General features: G+C 42.6%; 1 protein-coding gene across 4 annotated transcripts in view; it reads left to right on the top strand.

Moving 5' to 3' along the window:
* The first annotated feature begins 7,363 nt into the window (after positions 1–7,363).
* MAP3K4 (mitogen-activated protein kinase kinase kinase 4) overlaps positions 7,364–22,417 on the top strand; it is a 112,755-nt gene continuing 97,701 nt past the window's right edge. For all 4 annotated transcript variants that reach the window (XM_044242731.1, XM_044242741.1, XM_044242723.1 and 1 more), the window contains exon 1: positions 7,364–7,457. In XM_044242731.1, the coding sequence (XP_044098666.1) occupies positions 7,372–7,457 (86 nt within the window). In that variant the 5' untranslated portion in view covers positions 7,364–7,371. The remainder of the gene's footprint in view (positions 7,458–22,417) is intronic.

Raw genomic sequence — 22,417 nt, 5'->3', positions numbered from 1 at the left:
TCTAGGGGAGGATCCTTCCCTGCCTCATCCTAGCTTCTGACATTTGCCAGCAATCATGGATTGGCTTGTAGATATGTCACTCCAGTCTCGGTCTCCACTGTCCTATTGCCTTCTGGTGTTGAATTAAGGGCCCGATGTATTCTGGTATGGCTTCAGCTTCAGCCTCATTTACATCTTAAATGCATCTGCCAAGATCCCATTTCCAAATAAGGTCACATTCACAGGTATCGGGGTTAGGGCTTCAAGGTACTTTTCTGAGGGACGTAGTTCAACCCACAATACCACGATCATCATATACTTGCTGTTTGCCCCTGACCAAGGGGCTTAGTTCCCTTTCCTTGAAATAAACACCTCCATCTTTTCTTTTGGTCATTTCTTGTAAGCACAGTTCTGTGATGTATCCAAGCAGCCTTCTATATACTTGCAGTTCCAAGCATGGCCCACCTTCGGGCAGCATCCAGAGTGCTTGGGAGCTTGTTAAAAATGCAGACTCTCTGTTCCTGTTCTAAACCTACTGATCTGGGAATCTGCAGTTTAACACGCTCTCCTGGTGATGGACATAGACTTTTCAAATTTTGAAAAGTGGTGGTCCAAATAACAAATTTTTTTCTTTTTCTTCACCTTCCTTTTACACTGGTGAATGGTCCTGGTGGCTGTGAACACACAATGTCCTTTGTTTAAATAGGAGAATTAACAATTACACGTCCTTTTCTTAAACATACTTTGATTATACTTTGTAATGTACATGAAGTGAAAATGTTCTGAGGTTATGATTTTAAATTCTGTGATTAGTTTAATCAAAACGATGCTAATCAAACCTGAATTGTCAAGTAAACCGCAGTAAGAGAACTCCTCCAGGGGAGTCATCTCCAGCCTTATACTACCGAAGTCTGACGTGGAGGGGAGAGGATGATTAATCTGGAAAAAAATTTTTTTAGAGAAATTTTAGAAAAAAAAATTTTGTTGTTGCCATTTTTGGGGAGAGCCACAAAATAGCTGTTCTCAAATGCCAAACATTTATTTTGTGTTGTCTTAGAACATTGGGTAGATGTGTTAAGGAGGCAGGTTTGGAATTATTACAAACACTGATTTCCAAAAAATAAGAGTTGTCAAAATACAGACTAGACTGTCTTACGAAACCAGGAAATTCAAGCTTTGGATACTTCTGTGATTAATGAAGAGAAAAATCTTGTGCTGAGAAGATGGTTAGATTAGGCGACTTTGAAGAATGTTTTCTCTGTGTTTGTGTGTGTGTGTGTGAGAGAGAAAGTGATGGGGGGACGGGGAAGTGAAGAGGGAGAGAGAGAATCTTAAGCAGGCTCTGTGTCCAGTGTGGAGCCCCCCGGGGGTTGGGGTGGGGCTTGATCCCACAGCTGTGAGACCAGGACCTGAACTGAAGTCAAGAGTTGGATGCTTAGCGAAATAAGCTTACCCAGGGGGCCCCAAAGAATGTTTTTAATTCAAAGATTTCATGTTGTTGCAAAACTACTCTAAAAATGTAAACTTCAGAAGGATTGGTCTTTAGCTTTTTGGAACTTCTTTCTGGACTTGGTTATAAGTCCATCGGCTCCAAATGTTTTTGAGGTGCATCAGAGTCATATCTCAGTAAAAATTAGTGTTTTACATTCCATTTTGATATTTATCCATGACTACTGTTCTTTTACTTTAACCAGAAAAAAGTAAGAGCCTTTTTCTTTTTCTTTTTTCTTTTTTTTGGTGTATAAGTCTGTATACCCAGACAACCAAAGGGGTCATTAAGAGTCTTCATATGGTTCACTATAAGAATCCAGGTTATTTCTGTTCTAATTTTTTTGTGTGACTTAAAGCTTCACATAATATGAATTAACATTGCTTTTTACCCCCTGTACTGAATGTCTATTTATTATGTAACTTTTCTTCCTTACTGAGGTCCACCTTGATTGTCTCTGACCCTTTAGAACATCTGTTAGTTACACTTTTAAAAAAAATCTGCCTTGTGATACTTCTTAGAGTCTGTGTGTACCACAGTCATTTTTATCATAGGCTCATTTCCCCAAATAGGTCCATCCATCTGTCCATCTGTCCATATATTCATTTATCCATCCAGTTCATGTTTCCAACATTTTACTGAACATGTACTATGTGCTGAAGAGACAGTATAGCAAGAAGTAATGCTTGCTCTCCCTAGAAGGTCACAGGTGAGGAAAGACACATGTAATTAACCAATGCAGTGAGTTGCAGTTAGGGAGGAAGACAGGGTTCACGCAAGGTGTTAGGGGCCAATTGTCAGTTTAGGACAGACGGGTGGTGGAGCTCTAAAACGTCTTCCCAGAGTGGTTTGGGAGAACTTGAACTGCGTTTGGAAGGACTGACTTTGGCATGAGTAAGTGAAGAGCAGAAGCCTCGGGCCAACCTTCTCTCTGGTTCAGACATCCTTTCTATGTACCTGGTTCCATGTCACGTGCAAAGTATGCGCTTACAGATTGGAGGGATCCGAAAATCATTCAGGAACTGTGCTTGTGGTTTCATAGTTCTCTAAAGCTCGCACCTGGACGTCTGAAAGAGGAACGGAAGGGAGAGGGTCAGGCAAGTTCTGGAGACATGTTAGTGGGGAAATGAGAGAAAATTTTTGGCTGGCACGAAGAGTGGGCTTCCGCAGGGATTTAATTGCTTAAAGGTGTCATTGGCAGGACTCTGGAGAGGTGAATTGAGAAGTCAGAACAGGGGTGAAGAAGTGTGGGCTCTCTTGACTTTTACTGCCTGCCAGTAGGAAAAGGACTGGCATGCTCTTCAGGCTGGGGACCTCTGGACCTCCGCCCCCCTTCTCTGACCTAACTTTTCACTTGTTGGAGGACACGGCCTTTCCCCTGGTGGTCTCCTTCATACTCTTATAACCACTGAAAAAGAGAGTTTTTATCCTTTGTTCAGAGTCCTCGGGGGCTCATCTGAGACCCTTTGTTCCTATAGAGGAGAATGTCTGAAATAAGGGATGATTTGGGTCCTGGTTGAGAAATAATAAAAACAGGCAAATCACCTGTCAGAGAAACCAGGGGAGATTTTACCTAACTTGTCACTACTCACCAGACAAGGGTGAAGCTTAAATGTTACAAGGACCATTGAAAAAGTACAGTAACTAATAATCTTTTGTATATATCCAGTATTTTTTGTGTTTTACTGGACAGTAGAAATTGATGTCATTGTATCATTACAAAAAAAAGTAATCTATGTAAGTAATGCTCAGTTCACAGAGGAGTGAAGTTCTTACTGCTGTCTCAGTTGACTTTCTCCCTGTGTGTGCTGGAGTGGAAATAAGCCAGCCCCCGCCGGACCCGAGCAGACTGGGAGGTCTGCGTCCTCGTCTTTCTACCTCTGCAGAGCTGGACAGAGCTGCCAAGGAGGCGCTGGAGAGGACAGGGACTGGCTGGGGACGTCTGTCTTGGCTTCGCACAGGAATTTGGATGGGAAGCTCATGAATACCACGGGGAGGGGAGGAACTGATGCTAAGTCGAGTGTAGCCCCATGCTCATAATAATTTGAAAAAGCTATAGCCTCAAAATTTTGTTTTGTTGTTGTTGTTGTTGTTTAACAAAGACATGACCCTATTTATAGCACAGCTTGGCATATAAATTTGGTTTGCAGCAGCTTTTTGAATCAGCTTGCAAAAAAACCCATGAAATCGACTTTTTGCTCATATACCCACCTTGATAAGATGCTAAGGTGTTAAGAGTGGTGGTCTTTGAGACCCTGAGGTGCCACAGTGATGCCCTTTACATGGACCGTCTTTGTCATATCTTTGTTATAAAAAACAGAACCCCAAACTCCAGATATATGTATATCTTTAATAATAAATATTTACATAATATTTAATATATATATTTTATACATTTATGTAAACTATATAAATATATATTTTATATATATATATAAAATATATATATTCATTTGAGACTTCAAACTGGGCCTGAAACTCATGGCAAGCGAGTTAAAAATGTTACATAGCTCAATGTAAACTGGATCTTTAGTAAAACTTTAATCTTGCTTTCGTAACCCATTTTAAAGTAGAGGCATTTAATAAGGGCCACAGGGAGTCAGTCTTCAGGCCTGAGAGTGAGGGGCTATTCTCTGCGGATCATGTCGTCACTGGTTTTGAGACCATGATGAAAGGCAAGGAGGCCAGTCATATGACAAGAGTGATAAATTTAGAGACCAAAATCTGATTGCAATAGTAGTTCATTAGGGTTAAAAATAAAAACACCTACATCCTGAGCACAATAGTATTTACTGGCTTTGATGAATTATGGAGCACAGGGCTGGGCACCAGAGACGACCAGATGAAAGCTCGGGCCCCTTCCCTCCAGCACTGTTCACTTGGTCATTTGGAGTCACCGCGGGGGATCGCAGAAGGAGGATCCTAGCGTGAAGGAGCACACGCTCCAGTGGGAGAAGGCAGAAAAGGAATCTGAGGGCTGGAGGGGGTGGGTGCTGTGGGGGCCTGGGTTGGGGCAGGCCGTTCCTGTGCTTATCTTGACCATTCAGCCTCTTACGTGTGGTTTCTATACAAGACACCTTACATGATGGCTTATGTGTAAATTTGTCTGGTTCCCACTGGATTAGAGAGTACTCTTAAGTGGGAAGTAAGATAGCCACAGGAAGTCACTCCCTGATTCGTATTTGTGGAGTATTTTTGTGCCTTGGGTGTTCATGTGTGTACGGTAGGTCCATCAAATTCAGTTGTCACCTTTGGTTGGAATACCAGTGTCGAAGGATATATGGTACAGGGCTGTGTACAGGAGAGAGATTTATCTGATCGTATACTATGTAAAACTTCTAATGTGCCTTCCAAGAAGGGCTCTGGCCCAGAAACTTACAAAGAAGAGAACCAGAATTACAGGAAGCTGGGGAATACTTTGTTGAGCTTTCTTCACACAATGGAAATGAATTATGATCATATATCTCCCTCTCGAACAAATATTTTTAAATTATGATTTGAATGGATGCCGATTCTTAGCCTGCCAGAGTGCCGGGCTCTCACTCCCGCCCCCAGAATAGCCCGGAGCGGGTGGAAAGGGCTGTGTGATAGCATAGGAACTACTTGGACACAATCCTAGTCCCGAGACCAACTATGCAGCTTTTGAAGAACCCAGAAGTTTCTTTATGGACTCTATTCTGAGAGCAGTGGGACGTCAATAAAATGAATTAGGTAAGAGGGTGACATGCTTGGATCGAGATTCGGAAAGATTAGTGTGACTGCCGAGTGAGGACAGATTGGGTTGGGAGGGTAGTGCTGGAGCAGGGCCGGGGGCGCGTGGAGGCTTGCTGTGACCTCAGGGGGACATGAAGGTAGTCTGAACTAGTGAAAGGAGACCAGTGTGTGGATTCCACAGGGGACGTAGAATTTGACAGGATTTGGGACCCACTAGTCAGGGGACTGAGGGAGTCTTTGTTCAGAACTGCTGAAATGAAGTTAGCACTGAATAGGAGAACACAAGCAACAAAAACAGGCCGATGCCTACCACCAAATTACCTTAAATGAAGAAAAACTTCACTGCACTTAAGTTGAGTATTTAGTACGAGTTAGGTGGGGTTCCTACATGTGATGCCTTCTGTGACTAGCGAAATGAAAATTTGTTTGGCTCACACTAAAACAGGCAGCATCGTCAAATGGAAATTAAAACAACAAACCCCATGTCTCTCAAACGCTGGTCTGTATATTAAATAGAGATTCACAAGCTTGTGGGTCTAAAGATAGGCCACAGGCTTAGAGTCCTCAGGAATTTGTGAATTATAACTTATCCAAAATATTAAAATACTTAGATGTGAGTTGATGAAGATAAAGTTAACTGGTTGGTCACACAACTATTTCAAAAGAAAATCTGAAATTCAGTAAGAATGGTTGTATAACCAAATCGTTTAACCATCTTCACCAATCTTGGTAAAACATTTCCCTGACCAACTCCTTTCCCAGCTGAGGTCTTCTCGGCAGTTATCACTGGCTGCTACGCTGTATGTTATTGGTTTTTCTTCTGTTTTCTTTCTCTTCTCCTTGATTAACTAGGAGGTTAGCTCTACCAGGATAAGATTTAATCTGTTTGGCTCACTGCTGTAACCTCAGCATCTAGAACAGTCCCTGACACATATATGCATCTGATAAGTGTTCGTTTAATGGATGCTGTTGAACAAATAAAATGAATGTCAACACAGACTATCACGATAAAAGAGACTCAAGCAGAAATTTCTGTAAAGTACTTTGAGGGCACTATATCATGACCTGAGCCGAAGGCAGCCGCTTAACCAACTGAGCCACCCTGGCGTCCCTATACTTCATTTTAAATGATGCGGTTTTTGAATTAATTCTGGACTTGACTCGGGGGGTAGATTATGTAGATACGTGCAACTTAAAACCTGAAGCCTCCAGTCCTTTCTAAGGGCACAGGACGCACTGGACTTCCAACAGCATCGCTGTAACTCTGAAACAATCTGTAAAACTTCCCTCACCGCAGCGGCGCCCCCGCCCGCGTTTCTGGAGGATCAAAACCACTCTGTGATCCCGAGGGGAGGCGAGAGCAGTGCTCTTTCCAGCCCTGTCGGTAGGACGGTGGCTTTCTTGCCCTGCGTTTCCGGAGACTTTGTTCAGTCTCCGAAACCCGAGTTTCTCGTGTCCGTCCAAGACGGCACTTTCAGCAGCGCGCCCCGGCGCCCCGGACTCTGGGGCCCCAGACCCCCCCCCCCCAGAGCCCGCGTGTGGCCGCGAGCGTCTGCGTTGCAGCCAACAGTATTTCTGAGGATGGCATCACCTCTGGCGGTGATCCATTTGCTTGTAAAGCTCACGGCCCACTTCCAAGCCTCGGATCGCCGCCTAACCCAGGCCGCGCGGCCCCTCCCGGGTCCTCCGCGCACGCCCCCCGCCCGCCGCCCGGCGGACCCGGCGCGCACGGCCCAGCGCACACGCCCCGCGAGCGAAACCAGGCGACCGCGGCGCGACAGCGGCCCCCGCGGCAAGGGGCTCCGACGTGCCTCCCCGGCCGCCGCCTCGGTCGCCCACGCCCGCGGCCCCCGGTTCCCCGCGCCCCTCCCTTCGCCGGGTCCCCGCCTGTCCGCTGGCGCGCCCGCGGCCGCCGCCGCCCTCGGAGGCTTGTCCCTCGCCGCCCGCCGTAGCCCGGCGCTGGCCGGTCGCCGTTTCCAAGATGGCCGCGGCGCGAGCGGCTCCTGCGGCGGGCTAGAGGCGGAGGCGGAGCCGAGTCACTCCCGCACTTCGGGGCTCCCGTCCCCCGCGCCAGGCTGCAGCTTACTGCCCGCCGCGGCCATGCGAGGCCCCGTGCACGGATGAGAGAAGCCGCAGCCGCCGCCGAGCTGGTCCCCCCGCCCGCCTTCGCCGTCACCCCCGCCGCCGCCATGGAGGAGCCGCCGCCGCCGCCGCCGCCGCCACCGCCGCCGGGACCCGAGCCTGAGCCCGAGCCCGAGCGCTGCCGGGCGGCGAGGTGAGTGGGGCTGCCGAGCGGCCCGGCGCAAAAAGCGGGTCCCGGCCTGGCCCAAGCTCGGTCGGAGGCCGAGGGGGCGTGGGGGCCTGCGCTTCCCGCCAGGTTTTGAGGGCTGCATCCAGGCTCCCGGGCCGGGCCGGAGGGGCGGGGTGCAACTCTGGACCGAGGGCACCGCGGCCGACTCGGCCGAGGGACCCCTGCCCGGGCACCGCGGGTCCGCCCGAGCTCCCAGCCAGCCCGCCCTGCCTGCAGCTTCACTGCCCGCCCCGAACGCGGCGGGGCGGGGAGCGTAGTGGGGTACCCCGGGTTCTGCGGGAACTGTGACCTCCTCCCCGCCTCGAGCTTCAGGCCAGGGGCCGTGCTGCAACTGCGTGCATCGCTGCTAAACGAAAAGGCCACCTCTGGTTTGCCCCGGTTCGAGTGAAGAAGTGGACGCTCGTGGAGCAGACACGCTCTGGCGGCTTCCCCGCGTTCTCCTCCTGCCCTCCTTTTGCACCCCCCTTCCTTTGCCGGCTTTCTCTCCTGGGAGAAACTGCACTTCGTCTCTGCAAACAGGCAGGTCGGTTTCTCTTTCGGAGGGCCCTTTACCGCCTTTGCTGCTAGCGATGTGCAGATTGTCGCTCACACGTGCACATGAAGTAAAGGACTGATTTCTCTCAAACTTTGCCACCGCCCGACGCTCTAAGATGGAACTTCGGTGCGCAGAGCGTTTGTTGCATTCTGTTCCTTAGAGACTGTAGTAATAGTAATTAATTTTATGTCATTTTTTTTTTCTGTCTGGAAAATCAGACTCCCCGTAACGAAGTCTACCTCGTCTTACGTGCCTATGTTTGTATGTTCTAGTGTCCTCTTACCCCGTTCTTTGCATCGCAGAGTAAACTTGCAAACTGCTGCCCCCTGTCCCTTAGAATGAAAATACTTGCAGAGTTCCTCTTGCATCTTAACTGTCTTGCTCTGTACTTCCAGGAATAAGGCAGATAAGTGTCCTCTTTATTTTTCTTCCTTAACATAATTTAAAACGAATTCTGTAGCTGTAGTTAGAACTGAACACGGGAACCATATCCTTGCTTGCCGACCCAGTCAGTTCAAATGCGTTTGTTTTAGTTTTATAAAACTTACTTTATAAGCTGTGAAAAGCATCGTTCTTCATTTTCCTAACTTCGGAGATACTTTTGTGAACTTTTAAGGAAGAATTTCTCTAAATAATATGACACGGTGTAATGGGAATTCATTTTGTTCCTTTTGAGGACGTCTAACATTTTTAGAAGTTTTGTCAGGTAGCTTGTATAAATTTGTTAGTAGATTATCTTTGAGCATTTTGACTCATTTAAGTTCTTCTGTAAGAGTGATAACAGTGAACACTTCTTAACCACTTAAAATGTGCCATTTTCTTTGCTTCCTTAATTTGTATAACCATCCTATGAAGTAGGTCCTGTTACCTCTCTTTTACGAGTAAATTGAGGCATAAAGGTGAGGTGTTTTGTCTTAAGTTTTCACAGCTAGTCGAGCTCAAGTCTGACTGCACATTGCACACCCTTAAACACCTTGCAGAAGAGGCATGATTTTATTACCCAAATGGGCAGATCAGGGCTTATAAAACTGTTTAATGGAACTTTCAGAGAAAATAGATGTGAACCTTCTTAGGTAAAAGTAAAAAGCGCACAGAGATGCGGTAATGTGTCGAAAAATCACTTTTTCCAACAGTAAAAAGAAACTGATTTCTTTTCAGCCGGGTTTTTGTCTGTCTTTGTTATAATAAAAATAGGTCAGGATAAATGGGCTTCATCCAACTTTAAGGGAACAGCAGTGTGTGGAACAAGAAGATCTTAGAAATATTTTTCTTAGCAACATTACAGTTAATTATACAACAGCAAATCTTTGAAACAGATTACTTGACAAAGCTGTGATTTTGTTTTATACTCACCCTCACCCTCATTGTACCACCACCTCTTCAGTATGCAGCACAGTGACCTGTGACACACAGACAGACAACACATTTCAATGCCGGAGACCGATCAGGTGGTGGTTTATGCTACCAGGTTAACTGGTTTTGGGACAGACAGAATAAACACTTTCTGCCACCTTTGTTCGTGTACCTTAACATTACCGTGTCATTGATTAGGAAGGGTGCTCTAATGCTTGGGTCTTTGTAGCGTGCAGGTCTGCACATGTTGGCCAGTGCACCCCTGTGGCAGGTGCCGGCCCAGCACATCTGCTTGGTGTGTGCTGACGTGAGAGTTATGCAATCACCGAGGAGGACAAAACAGGCTGAGAGGTGATCGTACTCTGTTATTGTGTGCTGCTCTTTGTCAGTCATGGATACTTCTTGTCCTTATTTTTGGTGAAGAATCGGAAGGGTAGCAGTTGTTAGTGATTTAACTTAGTAGTAAACATTTCTTATAATTTCTTTTTCAGACTTCTGGGTCATTTGTAGGCGGATCCTGAGATTACAAGGAGAGCTGTTTAAACTAGTTTGGAACAATTTATTTCTGTGATTTCTTGAAGCTGCACTTAAACAGAACTTGGATATTAAGGCTGATAAAAAGCTGCTCCTATCTAACTTTTCATTTACAATATTTCTGTTGCAATGGCCTCGTTGTTCTCACTGACCTCGAAAAGTACATGTTACATGAACTTAAAAAATACCTTTTTTTTCCCTAAACCGAGGTACTTTTATTTACTATTTATATAATACGGTTCTTGTAAGTTAATTTGAAAAAAAAATGTGTTTCACTAGTCAAAGAGTACTTGAATATGCTGTCAGTCCTAGGGAATTTGATCTCTCTCTCAACCTGAATGTCCCCTTTGAGCCCACATGTTTCAGTCTTGACATTGGATGTCACCTATTCTCCCTAGAGAAATCCACCTTCTGGTGCCGCTGCAGACTGCCTGGGCGGTGTCAGGGATGGGCGTGGCTTGAGGCCATTACAGCCGGAGATCCCACTGGCGGGGGCGGCGCAGGGCAGAGCAGGCCTGACCGTCTGGCAGCAGTAACAAAGGGCTCCAGTGATGGCAGAAGCTTTCTCATGTTCTGAAGTGGGGACAGCTTGTCTCTCAAGAAGGACTTTGTGCTTCCCTTTAATTGTCATATTATTAGAAGTTGCTTCTACTTCCTTCACATGTCTTCTCTTGGTGTCTTGTCAGTCTTGTTCTGAGCTCTTCCTGAGATATGGGGGATATAAGGTCTTGACTGCTTACTGGATACATTTGCTCTAATAACTTCCTGTTACTTAATAATTCCTCATTCCTTGATGATTATCATTTTACTCATAACATTCTGTTGTCTCAGCCTTCTTATTTGGGCGGTGTGTGTTCATTTTAAAGACACCTGGATGCTGCAGATCAGTGGGCCGTCGGAAATAGTTTCTTTGAAGGGAAAACAGAAGAAGTGTCAGACAAGGAGTTTGGGCAGTGTCTGCTTTGTGACCAGACATTGCCTTGGCAGAATAAGATAAGCAAGGTCCAGGACCTGTGTTTCACCTGCTTCTCAGCTCTGTCCGCACCTGGTGGGCCATGCATTCTTCTGCTGTAGAAAGCCGGAGTTTAGCTAAGAAATTGATTGGTGAACGTGACATCAAGGGAAATTAGTTGAAAGATTTTTGTGACTAGTGTTAACAGACCAGGAAGGTTGGCTTGTATACCTATGAGATGTATCCCCTTCTTCTAGTAGGAGAGGCGTGTAACAAACTCTTAGGTTTTCATTTCCTTAGACTTGAGAGGCTGCTTCAACCCCCCCCCCCCGCCTCCCGTCCCTTGTCACTAACTTCCCTGTTAGTTGGGTTATAGTGTGTTTGTTTATAATCTTCAGTCTTACTTTAATTAGGTTCGGCCATACCTTGCTCCTCTGTCCATTCTTTGAGGTATATTATATCTTTGTCCCTTAAAGACATTTGTTGAACCCTCAGTGCTAGATTTTTACTAGTGGTAAGTCACAGAAGGTCACCTAACGTCTCCACCCACCCCATAATCCACCCTCTTGCCGCCACCCCCCCACAAAGAATCCTGCGGCATAGTTTCTGAGAAAGGTGTGGCGGAGATGTCCGTGGTTGGTGCTTTCATAAAATGCTTTTTGACTCTTGTGAGTATTATGTTCAAAAAAAGATCAGGATGGTATGTGGTTTTTCTGGATTTAAGTCATTAAACTGAAAAAAATGTAGAACCATATTAGAATTCTGTGCAGCTATTAAAAACCATGTTTTTAAAGAATATTCAGTGACATGGAAAAATGCTCATGACAGAAGTCCTTCTAGAAACGTCTTTATAGGTCAGTGGGACCTGAGTATCCAGTTTTTAAAACACTGCAAGTGGTTCTAATGTCTGTATACTCATCACTGCGTTCAGTGAGAACAGATTATAAAACAGTATTTGCAGGACATGGGAGCCAAAACTTGAGGTGGCTGCTCAGATGGTATATATTTCTCCACCAGTTATGTCTGTCCTTCCTTTGTCCTCACTCTCCCCCATTGTCATCCCTTTCTCTGTCAGCTCTAGCTCCCTGGTTCAGGTTGGACATGCCCTCTTTTTATGTGTTCCTGTCTGTAGGGGTGGACACTTGACTCAAGCCAGGCCATCAGGATTCTTTCCTAGGATTTTTAGAATTGGAGCTGGAGGAGAGCAATGCTCTTTTAATAACCAAAATACATGTAATGTGGAGTTTTGAGCCTGGAGCTAGCTCCTGGAGGCTGTAGTCAAGCTCATGGAGAAGTAGTTTGGTCTCAGACAGTAACGTTAACCCCAGAGAAAAGGCAGAGAGGCCAGAAGAGCTCTTTGGCTAATTTTTAAATTCTAGATTCACCTCCATTTTTTTCTTGAATCGGTATGTGAGTTAATAGATTCTGTATTTTTGCTTAAACTCTGAATAATTTGAATGGGGTTCTTAATCTCTGCAAATGCTCATTATGATCTCATTTAAGAAAAGTGTATATGTGCACAGAAAAAAGATTGAAAGATCCATACTAATTGTTTCCTAAAAACTTTTTGTGGTTAACGTGTTACATGTTCTTTTATAATCAAAAGCTAATTATAGAGCGTAAATTCTTAACTAGTACAGTTATAATTTTAAGTGTCCTTTGAATTATTATTAAAATTGAAACTGATGGGGCATCTGGGTGGCTCAGTGGGTTAAAGTCTCTGCCTTCGGCTCAGGTCATGATCCCAGGGTCCTGGGATTGAGCCCCGCATTGGGCTCTCTGCTCAGTGAGGAGCCTGTTTCCTCCTCTCTCTCTGTCTGCCTCTCTGCCTACTTGTGATCTCTGTCTGTCAAATAAATAAATTTTAAAAAATTAAAAAAAATTGAAACTGATGGGATTTTACATTTTATAAAGAGAATATGGTTACCAAATTTTAAATTAAATTATCTTAATTAAGTTTTCTTTTTTCAAAAGTGTTTTTAGTATCTGTGAACTAACTGAGCTGACTATATCGAGGTGGGTTTGCTTTAATTATTTAGTTCATCCTGGGTAACAGAATTTGTAGATTAGAAGTATCAGCAATAAAACGAGGAGCTTGCTTTATGATGGTCTTTCATGTTTGTAGTACTACTATTTAGGATATATGACTGTATCTTCATCATGTATATTATGTTAAAATGCTTTCCCCTTTTTAAGAGGCACATGCAAAGCCACTGTATTTTAAGAAGAAAGTAGGTGTGGTAGCTACATTCTTCCATTTCCCACAGACCTCAGACTCATGTAATGGAGTACAATTTGCCTTTAGATATTTATTCTAACAGCATAGGCAAAATGGGAGTTTGTTTTTTTACCTGTAAGAGTATTCATTTGTCATATTTTGCAGAGATCAGTAGAAGTATTAGTCTCATGGATCATTTGGATGCCAAATGTTTATAAAGTAGCAGGGAAAGCTATTAAGAATATATTAGGCATTCTGTCAAAAGCATTTCATAAGTGGATTTCATTTCAGCATAATTTCAGAGGAAATAAACCTTCTGTGGAGAAAAGTGGATACTAAGCTTTAAAGCTGATCAGATTTGATGTTTTCAGTGAAAGCCTTTTGTGCATGTGAGCAGGCTATTTGAGGATACTGCTGAACTGTAGAACTCTGAATAGGACTTACTAGAGGATAGCTAGTTTAGAGATGTAAAATTAATAGAAATTGTCAACCTTTTTACTCTCTCAGTGGGAATATTTTGGAAGAGAATTTAATACATGTATTATTTTTATTGTACCATTAAAAATCCTAAAGTCTTTTTTTATGTAGGAACCTAAAAATGTAGGTGTAACTTGGGTTTCTTTAGTTCTTATTGAAATAAGGAATTAAGTGCTTACAGTGCAAGTCTTATGGCTGGGAGGATTGTTAGTGTTTATTTAGTCCAACCTCTAAGCCATTGCTTGTAGAATTACAAGAACTGGAGCTGGAAGGGAGTTCGGAACCCTGCTCTGTATTTTAGAGATGAGTAAAGCAGTGTGGAGAGGCTGCTCCTTCCCCAAGGTCACAGCTTAGGATCCAGGTCTCCAGGCTCTTGCTTCCCTTTCTTTCGTGTGGCACTGTGCTCCCCTGGTTAGGTTCCAAAGCTAAAGGTGCTCTTCAGCCACCTGACTGCCTAGCTGAGCAGCAGCTCCCGCCCACGTGACTGGTTACTCACCCACCAACTGTGGAATACTCTATTTTCTGGATTAAGTAGACTGTACAGGATACGCAGTGATGAAAGATTCAAAAAAGATTCAGAAAAAAAAAATGCAACCTCCTCCCCTGCCGAAAAATTGTCCCAAGCTCATTGTATGTACCTCTTTTTTTTTAAACCCACAAAACTTTCCCAGAGTGGAAAGGAACCAATGGTGAAACCTTTTTGTTTATCTTGCTGTTCTTTTCTGTACTCAGTCTTTAGATTAAGCAGACAGTAAGATCGTAATTTCTGTTCTGTGGTGGTGATACTGAACTCCAGCTGCGACTGTGACCTACAGTAAGCAATAAATGTTTCAACAGTATGTGTGTGCTATATAAGCGAAATAAAAGTTTATCAAGTAATGTTTGACCTTTTAATCAATGTATGATGCTCTCTGATAATTCTCTTCTGTCCTGTTAAAAAAAATTGTCCACAGTGATCCATTAAATTGATTTTATTACCCACAAATAGGTTGTGACCCTCACTTTGAAAAATGTGGCTCTACCAAAAATAAAAACAGGTGCGGTTGAACTTTGTCCCTTGTCCCTTGAGATTGAGTCAGGAGAATGGCTTATGCACTAAGTGCACTAAGTGATCATTTTGAAGAAGCTGGGCAAGGTTATGATCTGCATATTTCTTCCTTGAAACAGCATTATTTCCCGAAGCAAGAATAATAAGAGTGCATCTTACCCTGGCGGCTCAGGGCTGTTCTCTTGGTTGCTTATCCTTAAAACATGTTACTGTAAGGACACCTATGTAGCTCAGTGGGTTAAGCATCTGCCTTTGACTCAGGTCATGATCCCAGAGTCTTGGGATCAAGTCCTGCATCCAGGCTCCTTGCTCAGTGGGGAGCCTGCTTCTCCCTCTGCTTGCTGGGGTTGGGGGTGGGGGTGGGGAGGCTTGTGGTCATGCACACAGGCTGGCTCTCTCTCACGGATAAATAAATAAAACCTTAAAAACCACAGGAACTATAAAGATGAGTTTAGAATTTAGGATTAATTTCAAAGTAAAATTGGGGTTGGAATATATGAATACCTTAGGCAGTTTATTTTTCTCTAAAACACTGATTTGTATTTAAATTTTTTCAAATAGAGTGGACCCTAAGTGGGGGGAGCCCCATTTTCCCTTGCTGTTTGTGTGTGTTCGCATGCGTGCCATGTGTATATAGCAATTTTCAGTGCCGTGAAGTCTATTTTTTTTTTTTTAACAGATGAATCTTTTTTTTTTTTTTAATTTGACAGACAGAGATCACAAGTAGGCAGAGAGGCAGGCAGAGAGAGAGGAGGAGGCAGGCTCCCCGCTGAGCAGAGAGCCCGATGTGGGGCTCGATCCTAGGACCCTGAGATCCTGACCTGAGCCGAAGGCAGAGGCTTAATCCACTGAGCCACCCAGGCGCCCCCGGTGAAATCTATTTTTAAGAAAAGATGACCTGGAGAGCTGTCTTTTGCCCTTCCTTCTTTACCCTGTTCATTATTCCCTGTACTAGGTCTTCTCTCAAGCATTACTTAATTCATCAACCTTTCCTTGACCTCCTCCTCCTCTCCCCGGGATTAAAGGAAGTCCTTTTATTTTAAGTCTTCGTGGCCCTTGTACTTTGCCACCCCAGAGTGTGTCACCATTTGTAATGCTGTATTTGTGTGAATGTTTGTTTGTTGTGCCTTGCCTTCAGTAGACATTAAACTCCATGCAGGCAGGGACATTGTTTTGCTTATTTTTATGTCCCAGTTCCCCGCACAGTGTCTGACCGTTAGTAGGCTCTCGGCTGATGCCTGTTGGATATTGGAGGCGGTGACTCTATTGGTTAGAGCATGGATTTGGTAGTACACAGATGGGCTTTGGATCTTACCTTTGGTTGTTAGCTGTGTGCATTTGAGACGTTACGTAGCCTCTCTCAGACTCAGTCCCTCCTTTGAGAAGTAGTAGAAATAGAAGCCCCTACTTTTTAGGTTGTTAAGATTCGGTGAAATAATGGCCTTTTATATAAAGTCCTCAGTCCTTGCTAGTTACCGTGCGTACAGCTCTCTTTTCTTCCTTTGTGACTTAAAATGAAAAAAGGGGAAGTCTCTTGTAATTAGTTTTCTTAAAAAGCCATCATACATGCTTAGAGGCTAACTACTTTGAAAATTAGCTGTAATCATCTGCATTATTCCAGAAGCATTTGGTTTTTTCTATGTCTGCAGAAGTCATAGAAGGAAGAAAAAGGATTCAGGGACCTGGAAGAAAAAGGATTCAGGGACCTGAGTTTTCTGAAACTCTTTCTTTTGCTTCAATTACTTGATTTTTTTGCATATTATTCCTAAAGGGGTTTGGAATTCTGACTTGGCGGGTCATAGACCATGCTCCTAGAATCTGAAGTGTCCCACTACCAGTGGAGTGCCTCGTTTAGGTTAGTTGGCACAGCCCAGTCTTTGTTTTGGGGGGGGGAGGAGTTCTTTTTAGTTATTTAACTTGATGTATCTTTATAACTTAGGTCAGTACTGTTCATTTTTTAAAATGTTGCATGCTGTTTTTAAGAGTAATATTTTTCAGATTGATCTAGCTGCTGCCTCAGAAAAGCAAATAAAATTTGATTAATAAAACTAACTTAATCAGCTAGAAATCTCTCTGATTATAAAAGCAATACATGTCTGTTGTGGAAAAATCTGAAAAATCTGGAAGGTATAAAGAAGAAAATGACCAACCATAATCTTACCACCTAAATATAGTTACCATTAACATTTTGGCGTATTTACTTCCTGGGTTTATCTATGTCTGCAATATATATATGTGTATATATATATACACATATGCATGTATATATTTTTTCTCCATATAGTTTATCTTCAAAAGCTACCATATCATAAGCACCTTCCTATGGGATGAACATATTTACTGACAAACAGTATTCCTCTTTTTTTTTTTTAAATATTTTATTTATTTATTTGACAGACAGAGATCACAAGTAGGCAGAGAGGCAGCCAGAGAGAGAGGGAAACAGAGGCTCCCCACAGAGCAGAGAGCCCCATGCAGGGCTCAGTCCCAGGACCATGGGATCATGACCTGAGCTGAAGGCAGTGGCTTTAATCCACCGAGCCACTGAGGTGCCCCAAACAGTATTCCCCTAAATGTTTATACCATAATTGAACTAATTGTACTTGAATTATTTTATAATACACATTTCTACTTCTTATTAATGATTTGATAAAAGTCTTTGTATAAACTTTTCAGTATTTTAGATTATTTCTTTAAGATGGAGTATTAGGTTATAAGATATTTCAAGTTTTAAGACTTTTTTTTGAAGATTTTATTTATTTATTTGACAGACATCACGAGTAGACAGAGAGGCAGGGAGAGAGAGGGGGAAGCAGGCTCCATGCTGACCAGAGAGCCTGATTTGGGGCTCAGTCCCAGAACCTTGAGATCATGACCTGAGCTGAAGGCAGAGGCTTAACCCACTGAGCGACCCAGGCGCCCTTAAGTTTTAAGTCTTGATACATTATGACATCTCTGTTTTGAAGGTACTAAGTTGTTTTACTCATACTAATGTGAAAGTCAAGAATGCACTGGATAATCTCAGTCACAGAAGCATAGTCTACCAAATTGTTATGAGTTACAGATAGCTTAAGAGAAAAGAGAAGGAAGTTCCTAATTCAGAAAATAAAACATGAGTACAGCAACAGTATTCCAAACAAAACCCACAGTCATCCTTCATCGGTGCATTTGGTTGTAGGCAATTCTGGTTCTGTCCGATGTGCAGTTAGCAGTTTTATGAATCCACCTTCTTGACTAGAGTTTGAGAAATCCTGACTCAGCCCACTGGCATGGTCTCAGAGTTGTTTGAACATGCTGTCCAAAGCCTACACCTAAAAGTACCTGGCATAGTCCTTTTCCCCAGGCTTTGGCACAACCTGTGTTTTTTGAAGGTGGACACTCTAGCCTAGAGATGATTGCAAGTGTGTTTTCAGGGAAACAGCAGAATAAAACAAAAACCTATCTGAAGGTGATGGAAAATGCAAAGTGACTGGTTAATTTATTACTGCTAATTTTCTAAAGTGTAAGATCCAGTAGGGATTCATGATGAGATTAAGGCATTTGATAAAATTTGGGTGTTTCTATGACATGCAAAACAAGGTAAAAGTCAGTCCAAAATCTTTAGACAAAATATTTCTAAACATAATGATTAACTCTGCTGTCAAGAAAGAGTCTATTGGGGGGTGCCTGGGTGGCTCAGTGGCTTAAGCCGCTGCCTTCGGCTCAGGTCATGATCTCGGGGTCCTGGGATCGAGTCCCGCATCGGGCTCTCTGTTTGGCGGGGAGCCTGCTTCCCTCTCTCTCTCTGCCTGCCTCTCCATCTACTTGTGATTTCTCTCTGTCAAATAAATAAATAAAATCTTTAAAAAAAAAAAAGAAAGAGTCTATTGTGTCTAATTTATGAAAATGGAAAACACGTAATATTTATAGAGAAAAATCTTCATGTATTTCACATACAGTAGTCTTGATATAATATGCCAACAATGTACTAAACATGTATTTGGAATATACCAAGGATATATCAAGAGTATTAAGTAAAGAGATTCTGTAAATCTAGAGTAGGTCTTAAACATCTGTGTATGTGTAAAACCCCATAGGTAAGTGATAGCAATTTCCATTTGAGAACCACTGGCCTAGAAGATCCTAGATTGAAATTAAAGCAGTTGTGACTAAATGAACAATAGAGGAAACAACTGAATTAGGCCTGAGAGTATGTCTGTTGTCTAATATCCAGGGTAGCTCTAGCAGCCTGAGAAACAGAAGTGTGTCACAGACTGTGCCGGCATTGACAGTTCTGTGGGAACTTCTCATACAGCAAACCATTTTTCAAATATTTCTGACATCTTAACCCGGACACATTTAAGCATCTGCTCTGATTCAGTAACTCACCAATAGTAATGCATCAGATAAATCTATTTCTTGCCACTCCCCTTTTACAAGATGAAAAAACAAATCCTTTGTGATTTTCCAAGGCCCTGTGGGAAATCTCAAAGACAGTTTAGGTATGAAAAAAAGTCCTATTTAGGGTTTAATTTTGGGAATGCAGAATATCAAAAGTTGTCAGGAGTTTTGAACATTTTAGTTAAGATAGGATTGTGGATTACCAAGAAGTGATGCTTGAAATATATATTTGACCAAAGTGACAGTAAAGATTTTAAAAGTAAACATAAAGGGCAGCGTGATTGTAAAAGACCTTTCCTACGGGAGAGACTTTTGCTTTCTTAAACAATGAAGGACGTAGTATTCAGGCGATTCAGGCAGTGTGGGAACATTCATTAATGGAGACTGCCTCAAAGAGGAGGGAGAAAACTTGTTTTATGAAAATGGAAATCAAAGAGAAGATAAGTTTGGGTTTTATTTCTTCATATGCGAGGACCTGGTGGCCCTTCTGGATAGCCATTCTTGGAGCACAGAAGGGTGGGGTTTCTTACTCTTTGCTCTCATCCAGGAGCACAGGACTCCGATAAGATCGAACAGTTACCACAGGTGATGTGTATAAGGGCCCAGCTCACTGTTGTGTTTTATTTATAACATTGAGCATCTTCATTTGCACTGGATAGTGTGAAGTAATTTATTGAATTGTGAATATCTGGACATCATTTTTACAGGGCCCCAAATGCTAGTTTTTCCTCTTTTCAAAAATTTTCTTTGGTTCATATTTATTTTGTTCCTTTTGCTCTTGAATAGACTTCATTTTTATCTGCTTAATGTTTGTTTATTTAACTTCTTGAAATGAGCTTTGAAAGAGTAGTATTTCATCAAATATGGGATGTCCTTGATTGTAAGATGCAACTATAGTTTTATATATCATGGAGGGAAAAAAATACTGCAGTTGAACTATGACACAGTGCAGTTTTAAATCAGTTGTAGGAAGCAGTGTGATAACAGAGATGTTAAAATGTAGGAAAATGTATGTTTTAAAATCAGTGAAATAGGAGGAGGTCTCTACTTTTGCCATTAAAAAAAAAGTTTTTATTTATTTGTTTGAGAAAGAGAAAGAGGGGGAAGAATGCTCACATGGGGTAGGGGGTGGGTGAGAAGGAGAGAACCTCAAGCAGACTCTATAGTGAGTGCCAAGCCTGACATGGGGCTGGATCCCACAACCGGGAGAGCATCGAAATCAAAAGTCAGATGCCCAACCAACTGAGCCACCCAGGCGCCCGACTCTTGCTAATTTGAAACTTAATGTGTTATATATGATAGTGTATATACAGAGGAACCTGCTGGCTTCTACAAGATCCTGATAAACTCAAAAAGAATAAAAAGAAAGTGCGATGGAATAGAAAGAAAGTGGAATGTAGGGACTTATTACATAAAATTTGGCACAGTCTTAGTCTACCGGTAGGAACCTTTGTTGCATAGCAAGCTCTGTGCTGACTCCCATTGAGTGTTTTCTAATGTTTCTATTCCAGGAAGCCCTTTGTGATCATAATTAATTTAACCAGTCCTTTGTTGGACTTTTAGGGTGTTTCCATTTCTTTTGCTATTATAAAAAACAATGTTACGAGCATTCTTTTTAACTCAATCTTTATGTATATCCAGGATGTTTTATTAGGATAAAATTCTGAAAATGCGGTTGCTGTAAGATTATGTGTGTGTGTGTGTGTATATATATATATATATATATATATATATATATATTTAGTTATAATCTGCTATTTTAAGTACAGAATTTTACACAATCGATTTATTATAATAGAGGCAACTGTACAGGCTCTTGGCAGAATTTGATAATACAAAGATCAAAGAGAGGAGTTGACCAATTAGGCAGGACGTGGTAACTTCCTCAGGTTGTTTTGTTTTAAATTTTTGTATACTATTTCTTGTTATATAATGTCACACAGATATTTGTGTGTTTGTGCAATGTGAATAGCCTGACCAGTTATCCAGAAGTGAATGTGCCCTGCTGGCGATCGCCTGAGTGAGGAAGCAGACCAGGAGCGGCATCCTGGGAATCCGCTCTTGCCCCCACTCAGCCACTTTCCTGCCCCTTCTCATCCCCCAGACCCCCCTCGTATTACGGCTGATGCTGTGGGTGAGATTCACCTGTGGTGTTTGTTTTGGGCAGCAGTGGTTCTTTTGTTCTCTGTAAAATGTTCGTCCCTGTGGCTGCATCGCAGTGTATCCATTCAGTATTTTTTCAGCCATAGTAACCATTTTTTAAGGGCACAGTTCATTAGTGTTTGAAGTACGTTCACGCATACTGTTAGGTAGCAAGTCTCTAGAACTCTTGATCTTGGAAGAGTGAGACTGCGCTTAAGAAGTCACAACTCCCCATTCCCCGCCCCCTTCACCCCTGGTGACGCCCACGCTACTTTCAAGGCTACCTGCCTATGCCAGGCACCTTTGTAAGTGGAATCGTACAGTATTTCTTTTTGTGACTGGCTTAAATTTTACTTAGCAGAATGTCCTCAAGCTTCATCCATGCTGTGGCATGGCAGAATTTCCTTTTTTAGGTCCAGTAATATTCCTTTGTATGTATATACCACATTCATCTGTCCGTGAACACTTGGGTTGCTTCCATCTTTTTTGAAGTTTGTATAATTTTAGAGATCTTTGATTTATATTGCTGAATGCTCCTCAGGAAATTTGTGTTAATTTTCACCAGGAACATGCAAGTTTTTTCTTGCCATTACAGTGAGAATTTTTGTCTTTGCCAGTATTTTGATTACTTGTGAGGTTGAACACTGCCTTTTTTTTTTTTTTTAAGATTTTATTTATTTTAGAGAGAGAATGAGCACACATTAGTGGGGGGAGGAGCAGTGGGGGAAGGAGAGGGGCAAGTGGACTCTGCTGAGTGCAGAGCCTGACACGGGAGGTTGGAGGGGGAGCCCTGAGATTATGACCTGAGCAGAAGCCAAGAGTGGGATGCTTAACCAAGCCACAAGGCACCCCTGAGCTGTCTTATGTCAATAGTTTACTTACATTTCTTCCTGTTGTATTTTAAAAATTGCTCATATATCTTTCTTCTTGACTTTGAATTACTTGAGGTTAGTAGCTATCACCTTAGACCTTCTTTTTATTCCTGAAGTGACTAGTACTATATCTGCTGCATGAGACGCCCAGGATGTGTTTAGTAGATGAATGAATACATTTGTATGTGACTGTGTTGGGACGTCATAAGACTGTATCCTGAGAATACTTTTTGGTTTGTTATGACCTGTTATAAAAACATTCCTTAAACTAGTTGCATAGTAAATTGTCTCAAGTAGTATTTAATAACTAGACTCAAGATTTGATTAGACATTTTCTTTATTTTAGGCTTTTTTTTTTTTACATAGGTTAAACCAATATGTATTTTTTCTCAAATAGGCAGCTTTAAAATGTT

The sequence above is a fragment of the Neovison vison genome, chromosome 1 (genome assembly GCF_020171115.1).
Source record: "Neovison vison isolate M4711 chromosome 1, ASM_NN_V1, whole genome shotgun sequence".
In the NCBI taxonomy this organism is placed as follows: domain Eukaryota; kingdom Metazoa; phylum Chordata; class Mammalia; order Carnivora; family Mustelidae; genus Neogale; species Neogale vison.
Note: the sequence above shows the minus strand (reverse complement) of the source record. Positions and strands in the feature narration are given on the sequence as shown.